General features: G+C 33.8%; 2 protein-coding genes across 3 annotated transcripts; both read right to left on the bottom strand.

The window, feature by feature from the left end:
• Positions 1-825: 825 nt before the first annotated feature.
• Positions 826-8,039, bottom strand: LOC116341144 (protein flightless-1). 2 transcript variants are annotated; one of them, XM_031768050.1, is made up of 12 exons: positions 7,778-8,039; positions 7,374-7,553; positions 6,750-7,099; positions 6,447-6,608; positions 5,441-6,391; positions 3,703-5,358; positions 3,479-3,629; positions 3,124-3,402; positions 1,535-3,052; positions 1,362-1,415; positions 1,238-1,288; positions 826-1,174 (listed from the first exon to the last, which is right to left on the bottom strand). In XM_031768050.1, exons 2-9 carry the CDS (start codon positions 7,434-7,436, stop codon positions 2,918-2,920), a joined length of 3,747 nt encoding a protein of 1,248 aa, XP_031623910.1. In that variant the 5' UTR covers positions 7,437-7,553; positions 7,778-8,039; the 3' UTR covers positions 826-1,174; positions 1,238-1,288; positions 1,362-1,415; positions 1,535-2,917. The 2 variants fall into 2 exon arrangements, with proteins under 2 accessions (XP_031623910.1, XP_031623909.1); XM_031768049.1 differs by having other exon boundaries at positions 7,803-8,039.
• A 618-nt stretch (positions 8,040-8,657) lies between these two features.
• On the bottom strand, positions 8,658-19,190 carry LOC116341151 (nuclear receptor subfamily 2 group E member 1). Its single transcript, XM_031768059.1, has 7 exons — positions 19,107-19,190; positions 17,502-17,591; positions 17,286-17,438; positions 10,890-11,194; positions 10,287-10,712; positions 9,972-10,166; positions 8,658-9,455 (listed from the first exon to the last, which is right to left on the bottom strand). Exons 1-7 carry the CDS (start codon positions 19,114-19,116, stop codon positions 8,967-8,969), a joined length of 1,668 nt encoding a protein of 555 aa, XP_031623919.1. The 5' UTR covers positions 19,117-19,190; the 3' UTR covers positions 8,658-8,966.
• Positions 19,191-20,002: the final 812 nt, after the last annotated feature.

Below are 20,002 nucleotides of genomic sequence, written 5' to 3'. Positions count from 1 at the left end.
TTGAAAGTCCACTTTGTGAGCAAGCTTTTACTTTTCCGCACACACCTAGTGTGTAAGGTAAAGTATTGGAATCGGTCGGAAAATTAAACACTCATCAAAAATTTGTTTTCTGGATGTTTTTGGAGTCAGGGAACACGAATCTAGCGTTTTTTCAATGTCCGAATGTATGTGCGTACCCTGTACCCTGTACGCTGTACACTGTACGCTGTACGCGAATTTGGTTGATAGAGTAAAGTGTCATGTCTGGTGTGATGCCCATGGGCATCCATGGGAAAAATTCAATTTTTCTTCCAAAAGTGATATTTAATGTATTCCTAAACACTCAAAAATATATATTGGAGATTTTTGGGTACGAGAAAACCGAATATGACGTTGGTTTTGAGATACAAATATATTTCGACACACTTTTCATACAAAAATTTGAAAAACATTGGATTTTTGTATGGAAGCCATGCCTGTATGATATCGTAATGAGCTGAAACTTTGCACAGGCTATTTTTTTCACTCTAAAATAACATTCCGTGAGTTTGAAGAGATTTCAATGCATAATAGGTGTACCTACCGAACAAAATTTTGGATTTTTTGCTCAAAAACGAAAATTTTGTATGGCAGGTACACTCAATTGTATTGAAATTTCTTAAAACTTTCAGAATGTTAGCTTTTTGTGAAAAAAATAACATCTGCACATTTTCACATGATTACGATATCATACAGGCATTGAAAAGTCCAACAAAAATTATTTGTATCGCAAAACTTATATCAGATTCAGTTTTCTCATGAATTCATATTTACGGCAAAAGATACTTAATAAATGCATGTTGTGGATCACAGTGCGGAAAAGTTCATCTTACGGATGTAAGACATTTTATTTTTATTCAATTCGATTAAAATTTGTAGTATAAAGAATACTATATAATACATAAGACATCGAAACCAGACTAAAACTGTTGATACTGATGACGATTTGCGTAGCCGTAGTTTCTTTGATCGTAACCATGATTTGATTCCACATACGATTTGCGTGGATAAACGTAGTTTCGTGTGCCATATACATAATTTGGCATTGATGATTGTGAAAATGGTGGTTGATTCGAATGAACTGCAGATGCTGGTAAATAAATCATTTCTCTGGGTTCATCGGGGAATGATTGCCATGGTGATTCAAACAGAGCAGCTATTATTTAAATCAAAAATCTGAATTCAATGACATATTAAATGAGAGTTAAGAGAATCTTACGTCGGTAAAAATATTGCGTTACAAGCGGTTGTCGAGCAGCCAAAACGGGACCTACCATAGATAATTGAAACGATATTATGAATTTTTAAATTATTTTTATAGGAGAAATAATCTATTACGATACCTTGAATCATGGCAAACTTTGACATATCTTCAAATGGGGAACCAAACATCGGCACTGTGAAAAAAAACGATATTATTATTATTGAATGATTTTAAACTTGTGCCCAACATGAAAAAAAATCAAACTATTATACTAATCAACTATAATTGATAATTTGAAGAAAATATTTTTACATTGATACTCAATTCCAGGAAAATCTGAAATAGATTGCAACGGTGCAGAGAACACAATAAAAACAATTGAAGAAAATACGATTCCGATTCCAATGATATTCATTTTATTGAGGGGTTTTAACCGAATCTAAAAAAATAAATAAGTTGGTTTGAACCGAAGCCGAACGTAAAGTTTAGAAACTGACTGAACAGTTTATTTGACTTGCATCGCCTCTTATAATCATATTTATTTCATTTTCTCGTAAGCATTGTAAAATTTAGCAAGTAGAATGAGTTGGAAAATTACATAAATAGATATTTCTTACTTCATGAAAATGAAGCGTAACCACCAAATTAATACTTATATTATTATTTAAAATATTCAATTTGTAATGTAAGGAATGTGCAATTATATCGTACAGTAAAATTTCTTGGTGCCAAGAGTTGTCTACTATATGGAGGATTCAATATCGATCGGTTTTCCTAAATATTACAAAATAAAACGGAACTTTCAAGAACGGAACTTTCGGTTCGTGTACACTCGGCACTTGAGTTCACTACCATATTGGCTTTAATCGAGTAAAATAATAAAATAATAGCTCCATTGCAAGTTCCAGTTAAATTTTTATATACATTTCTTTTAAATACTTTATCGACAAATAAGTTAGAGATGAATGTTCGGTATATGAATTTTGTGATTTTTTGGTGAATTGAAATGGTCATTATGAATATTCGTTGCGTGGCCCTAAGTTTCATAATTATCAAATAGGGTTGTTGAAAAACAATTGATGCGAAACGGTATGCAGTGTCAATTTCAATGTAATTTATGCACTATAAAATAATGTCATATCGTTACTATGCAATAATGCATTCTCCCCTATATTATGTCAATGCTGGATGTACTGTAAATATCGTGATGAGTTGAGTGACACGCACATAAAATGCGCATCTGCTTTTAATGAGAAAATATTGCTATTGTTTCAAACGACAATGATCTAGTGTGAGAACGGATAAAGTCATTATATATAAAGTTGTCTAAATTCCCTTACAAAATTTGGTTGTGAGACCGACCTTTGTCAGGTGCCCATTTATTGTGTGTAAAATATGATGAGAGAGAAAATGAAAAACCATAATGATAATCCATGTATGCATGCAAAAACTTTTATTCGATTCGATTAAAATTGCTTCGATGACAAAGAGGAAATTGACGATGTGCTGACACAATGTGAATAAAATTCTATATCTACATAAATAAATACATATCAAAAATTGAATTGCAGCCGGCTTTTGGGCCAATGAATGAATTCTTAAATAAAAGTTTAAAAAAGAGAAAAAAAAACGTATATAGATGTGTGTTTGTGTGGGGCGCTTTGAAAATTGTCGATGTATAAACGAACATAGAAATTAATCTGGTTGTTTCTTGTGTGCGGTCCATCCGTGGAAACATTTTGTGAACCGTTTTGATTCTTTATTTTTGAGCGTAAGGAATAGTTTGCGCGGTCGTTCCGGTTGTTTGATTCGCATGTGTTGAATGTATACCTGCAAATGAATGTTGGCATTGAATATTTTTCTATATTGAAAAGTAAAGGAAATGCGTGTTTGAATATTACATGTGCCGATTTGTAGGCCAATTTAATCTCCACTTCACTGCATCTTGAACCTAACCACAAAAACACTTGTTCTCCATTATCCAATAGCATAATGTCATCATCGGCCAAATCATCTTGACAAAAGTCCGAACATTTTTCAGCAACGGTGAAATAACCTTTTTCGTTTGAACACCGAAACAGTCGGCTATATTGCATAAATTCCGCTTCTTCTTCGTATGGTTTTCGTCCACCCAATCCAACCCAGAAGAAGTTCTCTGGTTCTTCGCCTTCATTTAAAATCTATTTAAATCAAATGAATTTTAATCAGTTGGAATGAAAATTATTTGATCTTATTCTATGCATTGAGTTGGCTCACCTGCAAACTAACCCATGGACTATTAAACATGTCTTCAGCTATTTCTTGAATCAATTTTGATTCTTCTGCTGTCGATTTGTTACCTATCCAAACATAGACAATGCCCGAATTTTCATTTTCTGATCCTTCAAATGGCACGAACAAAATGTAACTGGAATGAGACGACAGTTGTTTTTGAATTAAAAAAAAAACAATTCTTCTGATATTTCAATCATTTGACTCACCAAAAAGCTGAATTCAATTGTGATGCATCTGGTTGAATTTGAATTAATCGTGTACAGAGAGCACTACCATTTGAACGTAAATGGTAAAATTCGACTTTGTCCTTCTTATTATTTGGATCAACAACCTCTTTTCGTTTGCCTGTTTTAATCGTGAATTTCCGCTTAAAATGTGCCATAAATTTCAAATTCTCTTGTTGTTGATGTATGCGAACGACTTCAAGGTCATCCGAAAACATGGCTTTGAATTTCTTTTGCAATGTAAATGTAAAAGTGAGCCATCCCATGTTGCCAGCATCACGACCTTGCCAAAAATAGACTACACATTGAATTTCATCGTCTGGCAGTGGTGCTTCAGAATGTTCAGCATTTTCATCTTCTTCTGGTGCAATCAGATATTTGCAGAAGAACACATAACAATCGCCCGAATAAAAGATACCAACTTCTTCTTCTGGTAAACGTACAAATTTTTTATCTTCTAAAACAAGACATTCCATTGCTTCTAGATCATAGTTCCAGTCTTCTTCAAGTTGCATTGCCTCAGAGTGTGACATTGCCGGCTGACGTGGCATAAATAGAGCTGCCAAATCAGCTCGAGTTTCTTGTTGTTTAGCCCATTTTGTCAAATCAGCTCCGGTTTTTGCCACCGATTGAGCGGTACGTGTAAAATCAACCGCAATTATTTCTTCCCATCCAGCAAAGTTCGATTTAAATAGTTGTGTTTCGTTGCCTTCTTGAACTCGCGTTATTGTTGCATATTCGGGTCTTTTTATCATATTAAATAGCTCTTGTGATAATTTGATTGCAGCAGCCCGAACTAACCGAGTCGATTTTTTGCCAAACCACACAAATAAATTCACTCCACAATCCAAAATGTAGACATTCTTACTGATTAGCAGGGTGTGAACGAGTTTCTGTTGTGGCACTTCGACTTGTGGCAATTCTAAATAGCCCATGCCAAGTTGCACTTGATAGAGTGTCGGTTTAAGTGGTTTAAATTCATCATCGACATATTCAACTGGTTTTATATCGGCAACACTTTCAATTTCGAACAATTTTACAAAATCATCGCTTTCTTCACCTTGATATTCTATTACAATATCCATTTTACTCTTACGCTCATTTTTATTTATTTTTTCCGCAAACAATCGTGATTTTGATTTGAGGGTGTTCTTTGATTTTTTGCCATACCACATCAAAATTTTCTCTCCTGTATCAATGATGAACGTGTATCGCGGATCTAATGACTCCACATCAAATTGAACTTGTTCCAAATGTATTGAAGCACCATTGCCATGAACTCGATACATTTTGGTATTGTGCATCACATCTTCCACTGTATAAAAACCGGTAGATGTTCGGCCACCTTCAATATAGGTAATCGGTGTGTCGAATAAAGCAAGAAATTCTTCGGATTCATCGTTTTGCTCTTCACGAATCGTTCGACATCGTGCGCCCAAATAGTTTCGTAAATTTACCGCATGAATTGCTGAACAGGCACGTTTGTCCAATGTAGCCTCAGCACCGATCCAAAAGTAAATTTGCCAATTCAATTGTCCATTTTCGTCGACCAGGGTCTTAAGAATGATATAGCAATCACCTTGATAGAATTTACCATGAATCACTTGATCGATTTTATTAGGCAAGAAGTTCTCAATCCTAGAGATAATCAGAAGAAAAAAATGGAATTAATGGAAATTAATCAACATGTAATGGAATGTAATGGAACAGTGGTACTTACTCCCAAATTGTTAAACCCGGTATCTGACCGTCGTCTTCTTCAAAAATTTCCGAATAATCAAGCGGCGGCTTTTCCAATGATTCATCCCATCGCTTCGGTTTCAGGCTCTCAATGACGGGGTCATCATCAAATGATTGCATGTCTTTGTCTTTTGCAATATCTTTCATGCCTTTGAGAATTTTCGCTGAATCTTTATCGGTGGAATCGTTTCCGTTTCGAAGGCCACGGCGCAATCGAATTTTACGTGCGGTCGAATCTTTTGGCGTATTTGCCGTCGATGCAATTGCAGCAGGAACTGCTGCGCCGGCCACCCGAAGTTGATGTTGAAGCGAAAAATCAATATTATAAAATTCAACACCAGCACCTTTTTGCAATTCGACCGGCTTCGGTGGCATTATTAAATTCGGATTATTTCGCAAATCCAATTGTTCCAAATCGGTTAACAAATGAATGGCATCGGGTAGCGTAATCAGACGATTCGAACTCAAATTCAATTTTTTCAATACCGGACAACGACATAAGCCTTCTGGTACCATTTCTAAATTATTGTTCGATGCCCAGAATATTTCCAAATTTCCGAGTTTACCAATGCCACCAGGCACTCCATCAAAATCCAATTGATTGTCGTTCAAATACAATCGACGTAATTGGCTTAGCTTGCAAATCGTCTGAGGTAGAGCAGTTAATTTATTGCGCGACAAATTTAACACTTCCAATTTCTTCCAAAATTCTACCTCAGGTGACAATTCGGCGATTTCATTTTCACTTAAATTGATTCGACGAAGATTTGGCATGTTGTAGAGACATAGTGGCACCTTTTGCAATGAATTCCTTGACATATCCAATTCGGCCAAATTCGAGAGGCAATCCAAAGATGTGGGAAAATTTTGTATCGTGCGTTGTGTGTTGCTCATGTGAAGAACTTCGAGGTTTTGAAGTGATGGCAATTGTCTGAAATCAATTTTTTAGTAATGAATTGCACTTTTTTAAAGTAAATGAAACATACCTCAGTTGAAACAATTCCAATGGATTGTCACTAAGAATAAGCGTTTGTAAATTTGTTAAACGTCTTGTTTGTGGCGGCAACGTTTCCAATTTGTTGTGCGATAGATCCAAAAACAACAAGTCAGTCAAATGTATGAATAACGAGTTTGGAATACTCTCAATTCTGTAATGAAATATAAAAAAAATGGAAAGTTTAGGATTTTCGATGAAATTAATTCAACTTTAAAACTAGTGCATTCGCTTTTAACTGCAATTGTTTGATTTCTAAATTTTTGTAAAAAGAAAACAACCGTATTTTACTCACTGATTATGGCTTAAATTAAGCACCAATATACTTTTTGCTTTCGCCAATCCATCTGGAACTGATTTCAATTTATTAAATGACAAATCAATAGTCGTTATCTCTTCCAATTCGAATAGTTCCGGTGGTATGCCAGAGCATTTTATATCATTGTGTCGTAGATTAAGCGACCGTAATGATTGTAGTTCCGTCAATTCACCGAATAATTTTTCAAGTTGATTGTTTTTCAATGACAAATTTTCGAGTTTGATCAGTTTGCCCATTTCCTCGGGAATCTCCTTCATTTGAGTTTTATCTAATTTTAGCCATTGCACACCACTCATCAAGCGTACGGCATTTGGAAATTTTCCATCCTATCGGACGATAAACAAAAACAAAAAAAGAAACAAAACCAACATATTTACTATATTTATGGGGAAAATAAACTTGAGTTTAGTTTGTAAACACTGGTGTGCACACCACCGATGACATTCATTACTTGCAGATGCGCATTAGTGCATCGGCAAAAACAACGCACCAAAACAAACGAAGAAAGTAAAAGCAACAAAAACACGCATTTTCAATGTTATAGCCAGACCTTGATATAAATACATATCTATCTAGTGATTGATAAATAGAGATACTCACACTAAAATCATTATTGGTGAAATCGACGCCTCGTACGAACGGCAGCACTCCAGTATTAGCCATTGTGCAATGAACACTTTCAAATGATATTGAAAGCAAGCGAAAAAAAACTGCAATATTACGCCAGTCTCACACCCGAAAATAAATTTCGATTCTCACTAACACAAACTCCGGTACTGACTGTGATATGCGATTCCGAAATAAGAAATAGAACAAGAATGTTGAGACAACTAAATTGGTTTTGTTATTGTTGTTGTATGTTTATTTTTAGTCGATGCAAAGCCAGTAGTAGGCTATGCGATCGGAGAAAATAATCACTTTAATTTTAACTAGTAGTGTCAGTAGAAAAAATATCAAATTTTTTTTTGCTAACGAATGACAACATATCTACAAATGGAACTCACAATAGATACAATTAAGGTAAATTACCATATATATAAATATGACACATAGACTGAATACATCAGCAATGTATGTTTGATGTAATTTTAATTTATGCTTCTACTCTACTCCAGTACAAAATCACAAGAAAAACATCCAAACGATGTTTTTTTACATTTCTCTTTTCATTAAACAGTGAACTGTTTTAATTCACTTGAAAATTTCACAATTCGATTGAATAATAATACTAAAATAAATGCACTGCACCGACCGACAATGTTGGCGAATACAAGACATAGATATGACTGAAGAATTTACAAACTTCATTTGGGTGGTATTTTTTGACAGATGCAATAACATATATATTACGCTTCGTTCACACAAATGATTCAAAACGTCTTGAACCGTCACGTGACATGTTGCGTGTTATATTGTACACGCATATGTTACACGTTGCGCACATATTCGACGAGATAACGTTTACGTATTGTGAATGAAAAGAACATTAACTGACATCATTTTATTTGCAAAGTGTTAATTGAAATAACAAAAAGATGTTCCACTTTTCTAAAATTGGCCATGGACAACAATCATTTGATTGAAACACAATTATTTGTAGAATTAGACGATTATTTTTTTTATTATTATCAATTGAATTTATTATTATAGTAGATTTACAATCGCTAGAATTGGTCAATAAATATGTTCCTCTTCGTTATAATGAATCCTATAGGAAGATGATTAAGTACAGAACAACTATTCTAGAACATGAATTGAATTTAATTGTATATGTTTTACTTAAATCGAATATATTTTTGAACGGGCATCCCATTGGATGTCAATAAAATATTGTTTGTAACTCAAAAGGTATTTTTACATAATGTTTTTGAACTCGGAACAAATTTTAAATAAAAATAAAATGAAATGAACAAAGTTGGTTTCATTTTCATCGAGCAAGGATACATACGTGTGCATAGAGAGGGGAATTGTTTTTATAGCTAAAATTACATTACAAACAGGTTGTTCACCTTAACTCAGATGAAAATACAAAAAATTTGCCCGAAGCCATTGGCAGAAAAAAACAACAACAAAAATCAATGTAAACTAAGAAAAATATTGATCTTTAATTTAAAGTGTACTGACATTTTATATGCTATATAATAATTATTCTTTTCTTATATAAAAAGAACCATTTTTAGATCGCGATGCAATTTATTTTGTTGTTAATTCGCTGTACTTTTCCATTTCATACATATCGCCGAGTAAGCGTGAGATTGGAACATTGCCAATCGTTTCTTTGAAGAATAGGGATTCGATGATGAATGGCCGAATGGCACGCAGTGAAGGTACTAAAAGTAAAAGACGTCCAAAACGTGTCGGTTGACGCGGATAATGCAATCGCACGTGATCGTTCAGTATGCATTGCGCTTGGTCTTGGAGCATCTCTACCGGTTGGACGTCACGCAGTTGTAGAGTTTCGGACGAAAATAAAACGATGGCTTTCATACAGCCGACTTCTGTTCCGTCCGGTGAAATTTGACGAAAACGACACAAAATTTCTTGAATTGTTTTCATTTCACTTGCGGTTAATGCATCATTTGGAACACGTTCGCGCACTTGTACACTATCCAGCAACGATCCCAAATCGAATGGAACACTCCATTGTGCCAAATTCAGTAGAAATAATGCCTTCCACGATTCCTATTAAATGTCGAAGAAAAAAAGGGATGGATTTAGTGGATTAATTTCTTTTTTTTAGAAAGTCAATAAAGATTTTCCATTCAAAAATAGTACTTTATTGTTGATTTTTTTTTTTTCAATTGTTGATTATTATCACAAAAAATAATGCGGTTACATTTCGATAATATCAAGAGTTTTGATTTCATTGGAGAGTTGAGAATTCAAATGAAGTAAAACGATAAAGGAAATAATACAGCCAAAATAGAACGATTCGTTTGATAATCCGATTAAAAAGTTGAAGCTAAAAACTAATTATATTTCACGCAGTTGATTCTTGATAACTTTCTGAGTTTTTGTAATTCTTTTTGAAGGGGTGCGTTATATAAATTGTTGAGTTTTTTAATCACAAGGAAAAAAACAGTTATGCACAGTGCAACGCAAACTGCGTGAAAAGAAAAGTTGCCGAACATGATCGAAAGTTCTCAACTGTTTAAAGGAAAGGAAGAATTTGAAGAAAATACTTGAAATTTCACTAACCTGTAGCAGTAATTGTTGGTCGTTTTTAGAAAGTGTTTGAAAGGGTACGAGACATCGAACCCATCGAACAGCCATGAATAAAAGCCTTGCGGATGTCTCTTGTAAAACTTCCCATGTCGGTAGTCTCACATCCATTGACGATGTAGACAACGGTGCCGACGGAAAAATCATCGAATTGTGATAATGTATGAATTCCTGTAGAAAAATACCAAATTTTCAATATTTTGCGCTTTTTGAAAATTATTTCATACATTTATTCTGTTTTTCTTGAATCGGTTCAAAAGAAGAAAAAAAAACCAAACATTTTATTATTACCTGACATTTATCTGGATTCAGGAGTATATTCAAAAGACTATTTTGTTGTTCGTTGCGCAAACTATTTTGATGAAGTAACCCATCGTTACTTTTTGTTTGTATATTCTCTGTGGTTATGTTATTTGTCATCGTTGACCGTGCATCGTTGTCATTTTTCGAAATGTTTTTCGAAGTGGTGTTGTTATTGTTGTTACTGCTACTTACTGAAATTGGGCTGGCAACATTTTCGATACTGTCAACAATCAGCGGTGGACTCACACTATCTTGAGATGGTTCGATTGTGCTGGAAGTGTTACTTTTTGGCGAAAAATGGGACTGATGCGAAATTGTAGAGTGAGCACTTTGCAGCATCGATGCTGAAATTGGTCTTCGCGGTGGTAATGCGGGTATCGGATGCGAAAGAACATTCGGCACAATGACATTGGACTATAATTATGAAGGAAGACGAATTTTAAATTAAGAAACTTGATTTAAATGTCAAAACTGTGTTTGATTGATTTCAATCTTTCCGAATGCAAATGAGTTAAAAATCTCTATTTTTCTTACGAAAGAAGATTTCGAATATTCATCAAATAGATTTGATTTGAACTGTATCAAACTTACCGGATGAAAATTTTTATAAAATTCATTAGCCGAAGGGACCGGCAATAGATGATGTCCATGATGTGTTTGGGTGTGTGGATGATGAGCTGGATGTAAAATTGGTGAAAATGGTAATGGCTGCGGATGATGAATATGTGGCATAACTGGATGAAATCCCGACGAATGAGCACCACCCATTGATGAATTTTGTGCGTACGCACTGGACACCAATCCTTGAATTTGCAAATGATTCGGATGATGCGAACCATTTGCTAACAGTGCTGAATGTAACTTCGGTTTCCTGGGTCCTCTTTCGTGCTGTACAGCTAAAATTCGGAAATATAAACGGGTTGTTATGTATAAATTGAAAATGTCAAATAATTTGCATGTAATATATTTTGCATTGTAATCTGTGATATTCACATCAATAAAACCAATTTAGCAAATTTAAATCGAAATTCGAACAAAATCCATTATTCATCGAAATGTGAAATTATGATGAGTGTTATCTTTATTGTAACATTTGTATTTGATGATGAGTCAATCGGTATTACTTGATCGAAAGTGCGAAAATCATTTAGACCAAGACGATTCTATCAAAATCATTGAATAGTCATTGTGGTGCTGTGTTGTATTGTTATGCTTCAGCATCTTTCTCTTCGATTCGACACATCGACACATGACGTTCATATACTACAAAGGCAAATTTTAACACAATGGCCGATAAATTGGTCGGTCCAGTAAATAAAAATATATCGATGATAATGCGAATGGTGTATTCCGATTTAACGCCGAATAAATCAAGCACAATGCAAACAATATATCGTTGCAGTTCATGTATATTATCACATACGAATAAAATCGAAGCTCACACATTGGTTTGTGTACGAGTGAGTGTGTATTTTGCTGTGTTGGACATGTTATTGGCTATGTTAAAACGTTTGTTCAACTCTTCGGCTTTTTCACACCCGATGGCATTGTATCATGTTTTACTTTTTTGTGTTGCTTCACTTCAGCACTTTCAATGTGTGAATATGTATTTGTGTTTGCTGTTTTCTAATGGGATTTCACTAACGCAATTCATGCTGACAGACTGACATGACACTAGATCGGATCGAAGGATTAAACAATGGGGGAACTGTTAATCTTATCGTTAAACTGTGGCTCTCTATTGGTCTCACTCACTCTGCTCTCGTCGCTTTTCATTCTTCTTTCTCTATTTTTCTCTATGTGTCGATCCATTTACGATGCGTACACATTTCGAAAACTAGAACGGAATCATTGTTCACTTTTCGTAACGATAAAATGACGGTGGGGCCAAAATACTATGCGAGAAGAAAAAATCCAACTCAATTGCGAGATAACATTGTAACTTACACAGAATTCACACCGGAGATTGGCATGAGACCATGTAATGTCAACAGAAATTTCACACAAATACGCATCAAAAATTTTCAGATGTTATTTTTCGATCCATGTACATTCATGCATGGATGTATCTTTTTCTTTTTTTTTTTGTTGTTTTTCAATTCAAATAGATTTTGATGGTATAGTACGATTTTCGATTTTGGTCATGTTTGGATCTATGTTGTTGAAAGATGTCATGGATTCACTATTTGTTGGTAAATAAAAGACCATGTACAAATGTCGCCCTCAAAAACTCAAAACGAAGACTTTAGAATTGATTCGCAAAGTGAGCGATAAAAGTGAAGACTATGAAGAGCACTTGATGTTTAATTTGGCATTGTTATCAATTATTCAGATGCTACACATTTGTAAATGCACCCAATGCAATGAATTGACACTGTTCCGTTCGCCCCGGCGGCTTGACTGAAATCGTGGTTAAGTAAAATAGATTGGCTTTCAAATCCTAATTCCATAAGTAAAAAAGCATTTCGTAATTCGTCTATACCATCTTTTGTGCTGTCTCTTTTTCGTTTCACATTCATTTTTAAAACCATCAGTTTGAACAATTCTTTCATGCATTGTACACATTCTAAATGGAATAAATCTGCAAAGTTTCACACATTACACAATTAATGAGGTAAAAGTAAGGTTCCTTGTGTCATCAAACCACGTAATGCCTTTTTTCCCACCGAAGGGTGAGAGAATGTCACACAGAATGAGTAAATGAGAGGCGAACGAACAAAATTGCTGGCGGCCGTATGAAAGTATGATGATGATGCGATGTTGAAAATCCCTTGACGTAAAGTGCACCATAGGCAATATTTAATTCTTTGACACTTACATTTTTAGGTTCATTTTGGAATGATTTTCTGGTCAGAAGATTTGATTATGGCACATTTGGTTTGAGGACAACACAGATCGCAACAATTCGAACAAACTTTTAGTCGAGCGGAAGAGACTAGCGGTAGATTGATGTTACTTTCATGTCCAATAGTTCTTTTGCACTCTAGAATTGAATTCGGTCGGTATTTGGTGGAATTTACATCACCAGTGACTTTTGTTTTTGAATCATCCTTTAAAAAAAAATGAAATATTCACACACATAAAAAAAAATTATTTTTGCTGAGAAAATTGAAAAAAATACACGCTGTTTCCATAATAATCGAACAAAAAATTCTCATTAGAACAGAAAATTAATTACAATTTTAAGCCCTCCGATAAATTCATTTCAAATTCGAATTAAATGTGCATTTAAACCACGAGATGTGGTGTTTTGACGTTAAACGAATAGTTGTACATCAAAGTGAGTGAATGCATGGCATGCACGTTGATGCGGATATTGTTCATTAATAACGGATCCGAATGCATATCGACGAGGGTAATTTGTTATGATACAATTTCGAGTATGTGTGTTTTTTTCGTTACGCTTCAGCGCGTTCGTTGTTTTCGATTTAGCTTTTCGATTACAACCCTCGTTTTTGTTGCCGTTGCCGTCACATAAAGTTAGTTCCAGCAAATAGTCAGTAAGCAAAATTGGAAAAAAAGGGGTCAGCAATTGTAAACAACAATTTATAGTCATAGGTTTATTTAATTGAAATTAAAAGAAAATAAAAACAAATTGAATTGTTTCTTCCTTGGCAGGATCAGGATATTGAAACATTGAATAAAAAAATAAAAAACCGTGTTTCTAACTAGATTTTCACATATTCAGCAACATCAATGTGATGCAAGTGTAAAAGAGTTTTACGCAAGATAGTTTTATTCAATTACTGTACTCATTATAAATGGATGGATGAATTTAAATCTTTCTCATATGTTTGCGAGCATAAGATGCTTTAGAAGATCTTTGGATTGAATAAAGAAAATACATGTAAAACACATCAAACTAAAACTTAAGTAAACTGTGAACAAAGACACTGATGTACCGTATTACTCTGCAAATATCTTCTCTATTAACTTCCAGTTTGTTGCACTGAGAGAAAGATAAAAAATAGAAATGAAACTAATGCGAAGAAACTTTGTTAAGACAAACAAAACTCATCGTTCGCATCGCATCATGTGTATAACCCCTAAAACTTTGCTAGAAATGTATGTGAATTAATTTTATTGCTGACTATTTAAGCCATATGAAAATGTCATAATTCACTGGCATTCCACACAAAAGCGAATATTCGTTGAGTTTGTCATATCGTTTAAGAGATATATGGTTGCGGTGGTATGCGTGTGATATTATAACTTGTAGGCTCTAAGCTTATTGCCATTTTCCATCCGCCAAATTCTCTCTCTCTCTCTCTCTATCCCTCATTCCACTTGACTATTCATTACCGAGCACAAAATTTCATTTCATGTTTGAATGTGTCTCTCATATAGGTGGCACTTCTATATGAATAACTCATACGATTATAGTGTTGCTTTAATGCCAATTTGATATGGTTCACTTGTGTCAAACACACATATACAGTGATGAAAGAGAGAAGAATGAAAGAGAGAAAGAGAGAGATCCATTGTTCTATCTCTGTTCGTTCTAAATTGCAAATGATATATTCCACGAATTGTCGTGTCACAAAAACGTTAATATTAAACATTTATGAGTAAGTATGTGGCACATATGCAGAAAATCTCACGCCTTCATCACATTCGCTTTAACCATTTTACCACTAAAATATATCCCGTATATTGTCACACAGATGCACACACACACACATACGATTGCTACCGCTGCATAGTATAGTCATAGCAAAAGCATCATAATGTCGCAAAAGCAGCACATCAATCGCAAATACTCAATCCCACATGTACATATCATCGTTTTATAATCATTACGATGTCATATCAACCGTGCCATCGAAGATTAATCCTCGCCGTTTTATGTGACTGAGTGATGTGAATGAATGGATCGTATTTTTGTCATGATGCGAAATCGAACCGGTGTGTTGATGTAAGCGTAAAACATACATTCAGTCAATAGTGGCGGTCACAGGGCATAAATTCATTCAATGAATACGTTGCATTTACACTTGTTTTCTCTTCAAATAGCGATTATTTGATGTATTTTCATTTAATAACATCGAATTCATGCGGCTAGATTAGCATTGACACGAAAAAAAAACGAACCTTTTATTCAGAAAAATACATTAAACACAAGACACATCAAAGGATATTTGTTTTTGATTCATTTAAAAAATAAGCAACACTTTCTTTTGATTTAAATTCCAAAGCTAAAATGATCGCAGACAAAAGAAAAAAAATGTTCCATTTGTTTTAAGAACGTCTTTGTTAATTTGTCATTACAGCAAAAATGTAGACGCGAAAAATCGAGCATGAGGGATGATAAAACAGCATTCGCACGAATTTTTGTGAAGAAAACAATGGTTGATATGGATTATGCTAATTTCAACATTACCCAGCCTATTCTATGTGTAATATTTCGGTTTTTTTTCTATCGTTAAATCGCTGGTAAACCCGTATTTATGCAAAACAATGCAATTACATTTAAAAATATTTTCGAATCGTTGTAAAATCACTGTAATTTGGCAGCATTCGATGTGATTTCCATTTAATAAAATGATGGGAGCCATTTAGAGATTGTTTGTTTTATTCTTACACTTTATGCCAAAGATAAATAAACTTCTTCCTTTCAATGGTTTTGTAATAAATATGTTGATCACTCCGAGATGTTTGAAGGAAAACATTGTGGAAATTCCTTTGGGTGAGTGGGATTTTGATGTAGATTCAATCATTTTGAAATGATACATTTCTCTCAAAAAGTACCCAAAATTCGCACTCCCTCATTTTTAAATGAGCAATTTAAATAAAATATGAAATTTCGCAACATTGAATTATTTCCATTGTCTTAAAATTCAATTTTAAATTTTAATTATTGAGAATTCTAAAAATTAGAATTGAGTAGCTTTCGTAGATGTTGTTCTAACATTCAATTTTTGCAAACATGTTTTCAACAGAGACTTTCCACTTGACTATCGATTCAGTTATGTTGTTAGAAACTTTTCGTAAATGAACAACTTCAATGCCCAGTTTAACCGCAACTCTTCCTGATTGAGCCAAAGGTGAACGTAAAATTCACAGTTGTACATTCTCAGAACCCAAACACAAAACCACTTGAAAAACTGGCACACCACAATCATTATTTATTCAAAACAATTTCAATTGTCTAGCTGGCGTGGAATTTTACACCATTTTCTTCAATATCGGATTAAGTGTTTGTCCGTTTTTCTCTCGTTCTTCGGGAGATAACGTAATCGGAGTAGTGTGGTTTTTTCTTTCAACGAAATGACGGCAAAAATTTTCTCAAGAAGTAAAAAAGAACGTTTTGATTTGAAGAATTTCTGTAAATTTTCAACTCGAAATACCTCGTATTAATATTTTTTTTTAAATGTATTTTAACTTTCACTGAATGCTATTTTGGCATCAAAATTAATGCCAACGAAAAGCTTCTTAAATCTTTTGCTAGCGCACAGCACAATTGACGCCTGCATGCGCTCGAATTCACAAACATAAAAAACAAAGATAAGAAACTGAAAAGGCGTTCGGATTCAAGTGTAGAAATGAAAGCGATACAAACGAATTTAGTTGGAAAAGACGACGGAAAAAAAATCAACCGAAATGGTACGAGGGGGAGTACGTTTGAATAAGGCAATCAATTCATTGACACATTTTCAACTAAACGGTTCTTAAAGAGATTTTTACATTGATCCGTTGCCTCATACCGTTCAACGCTTGAAAGAAATTTAAAAGATACCACAATTTGTTATAAACGATATCAATCGTATTATTTGATCTCTTAATGATTTGAGGGTTAGCTCGTTTTTTTAAACAACTTTCACATTTAATTCAGAGACTTCTTTGAAATTATTTAAATTTATTCTCAGATGTTGAACAAATTCAATATTTATTTACCGAAGAGATGCCTTTTTGAGCAATATCAAATGTATTAATTAATTATTAAACTTAAATATAATGGTTTTTATTTAAATTAACAAAATCACTTACCATCTTTATTCATAGCCGATTGAAAACATTTGGCTAATCGGCATGCACGACATTGATTTCGATGTGTTTTATCAACTGGACAGCGTCCTTTGAGATCACCCGTTGCTTTGCACGTATAAATGCGATTTCGATGAATGCTTCGCTTGAAAAATCCTGAAAATGAAAATATTTTTGAGCAAACACAATTATATGAATTGAATTTGAACCTGATCTCACCCGAACATCCATCACACGAGTAAATGCCATAATGTTTTCCCGAGCTTCGGTCACCACAAACCTTGCAGGGAATATCTAATAGACGATCACCTTCAAAAAGAAATTTTTCGAGTAAATACACTAGTTTCAACAATTCATTCAGATTTAACGGGATTTAATCTCAAATTTATTTATTGACAATTGGCATTAGTTCAAACTTCAAAGTTTTAAAAAATAGTTTTATATTTTGACAAAGATTTTGATCCCATAATAGTCAAAAAAGGGGTGAACTATTCAAGCGTGTGACAAATTTGAAGTGTGGAAAAGAATTTGGTGTTGCATTGTGATTGATAAACAAAGATAAATGTGACGAGAGAAAGCGTATGTTTTTCATTACAACGAAAATATTTAATTTTGAAACTGTGTGAGGTATTAGCGTAAAAATTAGCGCATACCCACTTAAAAAAACACAAAACGCGTGCATTTTATTTAAAGCAAATCTGATCAAGCGTTTAGTTTGTTTATTTTTGTGCGTTTCAGTTAAGTGTTCACAGCCATCGTGATTTAGACTTATCATCATCATATTTGCCGTTTCAATGAAAGTACACGGGTCGTTTTTGTTATTTTATTCAAAGTGCTGCTCGAAAAAATCTCTCTCATTCATTCACAATAACACTGAATGCGAATACAAATCACAAGGGTTCTCAACAACCACCAATTCAAACATTATAGATTCTACAACGGGTTATTGTTTTGCTGTTTTTTTATTTACAGCGAAAGTTTTTTTGAAATATAAAACACCCATTTATTATTGTGGTAAGGCTTCAACAGTCTTAGACCACTTTCGAATAAAAATCAAAATTTGCTCTTTCAAAATATCCTCCTCGTTTTGTCATATCCAGCAGCAACAGTAGCACATTTATGAGAATTTATGAGAAAACACAGGGAATAACAACAAAAAAACACAAAAAGAAAATAGAATGCATATCGGCGGCGAGTGCCACTTGATTAAATCGTAACATTTTCGTTTTTGTTGAGAACCTTTTTGATTTTAATGGCAAGAATTCATTTGTACAATTTGTATATGCGATTATTAGTTGATCCACTTGAAAATGTGTTACATATTGTTCTCAATCGTGCGCATTATTCCCTTGCATTTTTCTTTTCTTCCTTTGGCTCAAGTGTTTCCACCATTTCAAACACGTCAATTTAATGTCAAAATTCACCTTTTCAACTGAAACAGCACCACATTTTACTCTCTCTCTCTCTCTGGCACTTTTGCAATCTTGAGTGGACTTTCGCAAATTATGGTGGTACTTTAAAGTTTTTCGTTTTTTTTTTTTTTTTCAAATTGAGTACAAAAAATAATCTTGTTCATTTTTACTTTGAAGAACCGAGGACTTTTTATTTAGTGTTTTCTTCAAGAAGACAAAGTGATTTGAGAAAAAAATTATAAATAAAATGTTGCACACGACTTTTAAGGACATTATAATATGAACTCGTTTCTCAAGTATTTCCACATCAAATGCTGGTATACTTCACTTTTTGCTTAGGATTTTCCTTTGGATTTGAATTTTCTTTTTGCCTGAAGATAAAATTGGAAATGAATTATAAAAATGTTTTTACCTGTGCCCATTCTGTTTCTGAAGTGTCGTAAATTAATAGCTGCCACTTTGTACGATTCAAATCAATTTATACGTTTTCAGTGAACACACAGAATTTGGGAATAAGTATTAATTCATATAAAAGATTCGATGATAAATTCAATTTTTATTTTTAGAAAGAAAATTAATTTTCCGTCACGATAGTAAAATTGTAAACTGCAAAACTTCCGTCGATATATTTTATTTTCTATTTTTCACAATAAATTTTGTCACTTTAAACTTCAATATATTTTTAACGCAAAATTGATTCTTTTTTTTCACAAGAAAATTTTATTAAATCAAAAAATGTTTTGCCAAAATTAAAATGCACAGTACAACACAGAACACTAACTGTATGATAATAGCAACTGTAAATTATTTGAATCACACCAGAAGCGATCTCGACTTTGAATAAATAACGGAGCGACTGTGATCATTTAACTTTGCCGATTAGCAGCTAATTGACGACTCAGAGACTTTTACAAGCTTTCCGCCAGCTACGAAGTACCAACTCTTTGACTTCAGGACACGGTAATGTTCTCAAGCATTATATACGTAACATATATAAACGCTCGTCCCATACACAGATCAACAAATACGAATGCACAATTTCGAGAGGAAAAAAACAGAGGTTGTGTTGTAAATGTAGATAGAGCGAGAAAGTGAGAGTTAAAGAGCGAGCAAACGGGAGTTTTCCATCGTTCGAGCATCAACTGTTTGTGACTATATAAAAACGCACATATTGTGTGTATTGCCAAGTGGCAAGAGCATTTCTACATGGAAAATGTTATAACTTTTTGTTATATTCGTTCTACCCGTTTTGGCTGTGCGTCAAACAATCAAAATATTCAATGGTAGTGGCAATGAACATTGTTCCCA

This window comes from Contarinia nasturtii, unplaced genomic scaffold (genome assembly GCF_009176525.2).
Source record: "Contarinia nasturtii isolate CC-2019 unplaced genomic scaffold, AAFC_CNas_1.1 Cnas_scaffold_695, whole genome shotgun sequence".
NCBI classification, from domain to species: domain Eukaryota; kingdom Metazoa; phylum Arthropoda; class Insecta; order Diptera; family Cecidomyiidae; genus Contarinia; species Contarinia nasturtii.
Note: the sequence above shows the minus strand (reverse complement) of the source record. Positions and strands in the feature narration are given on the sequence as shown.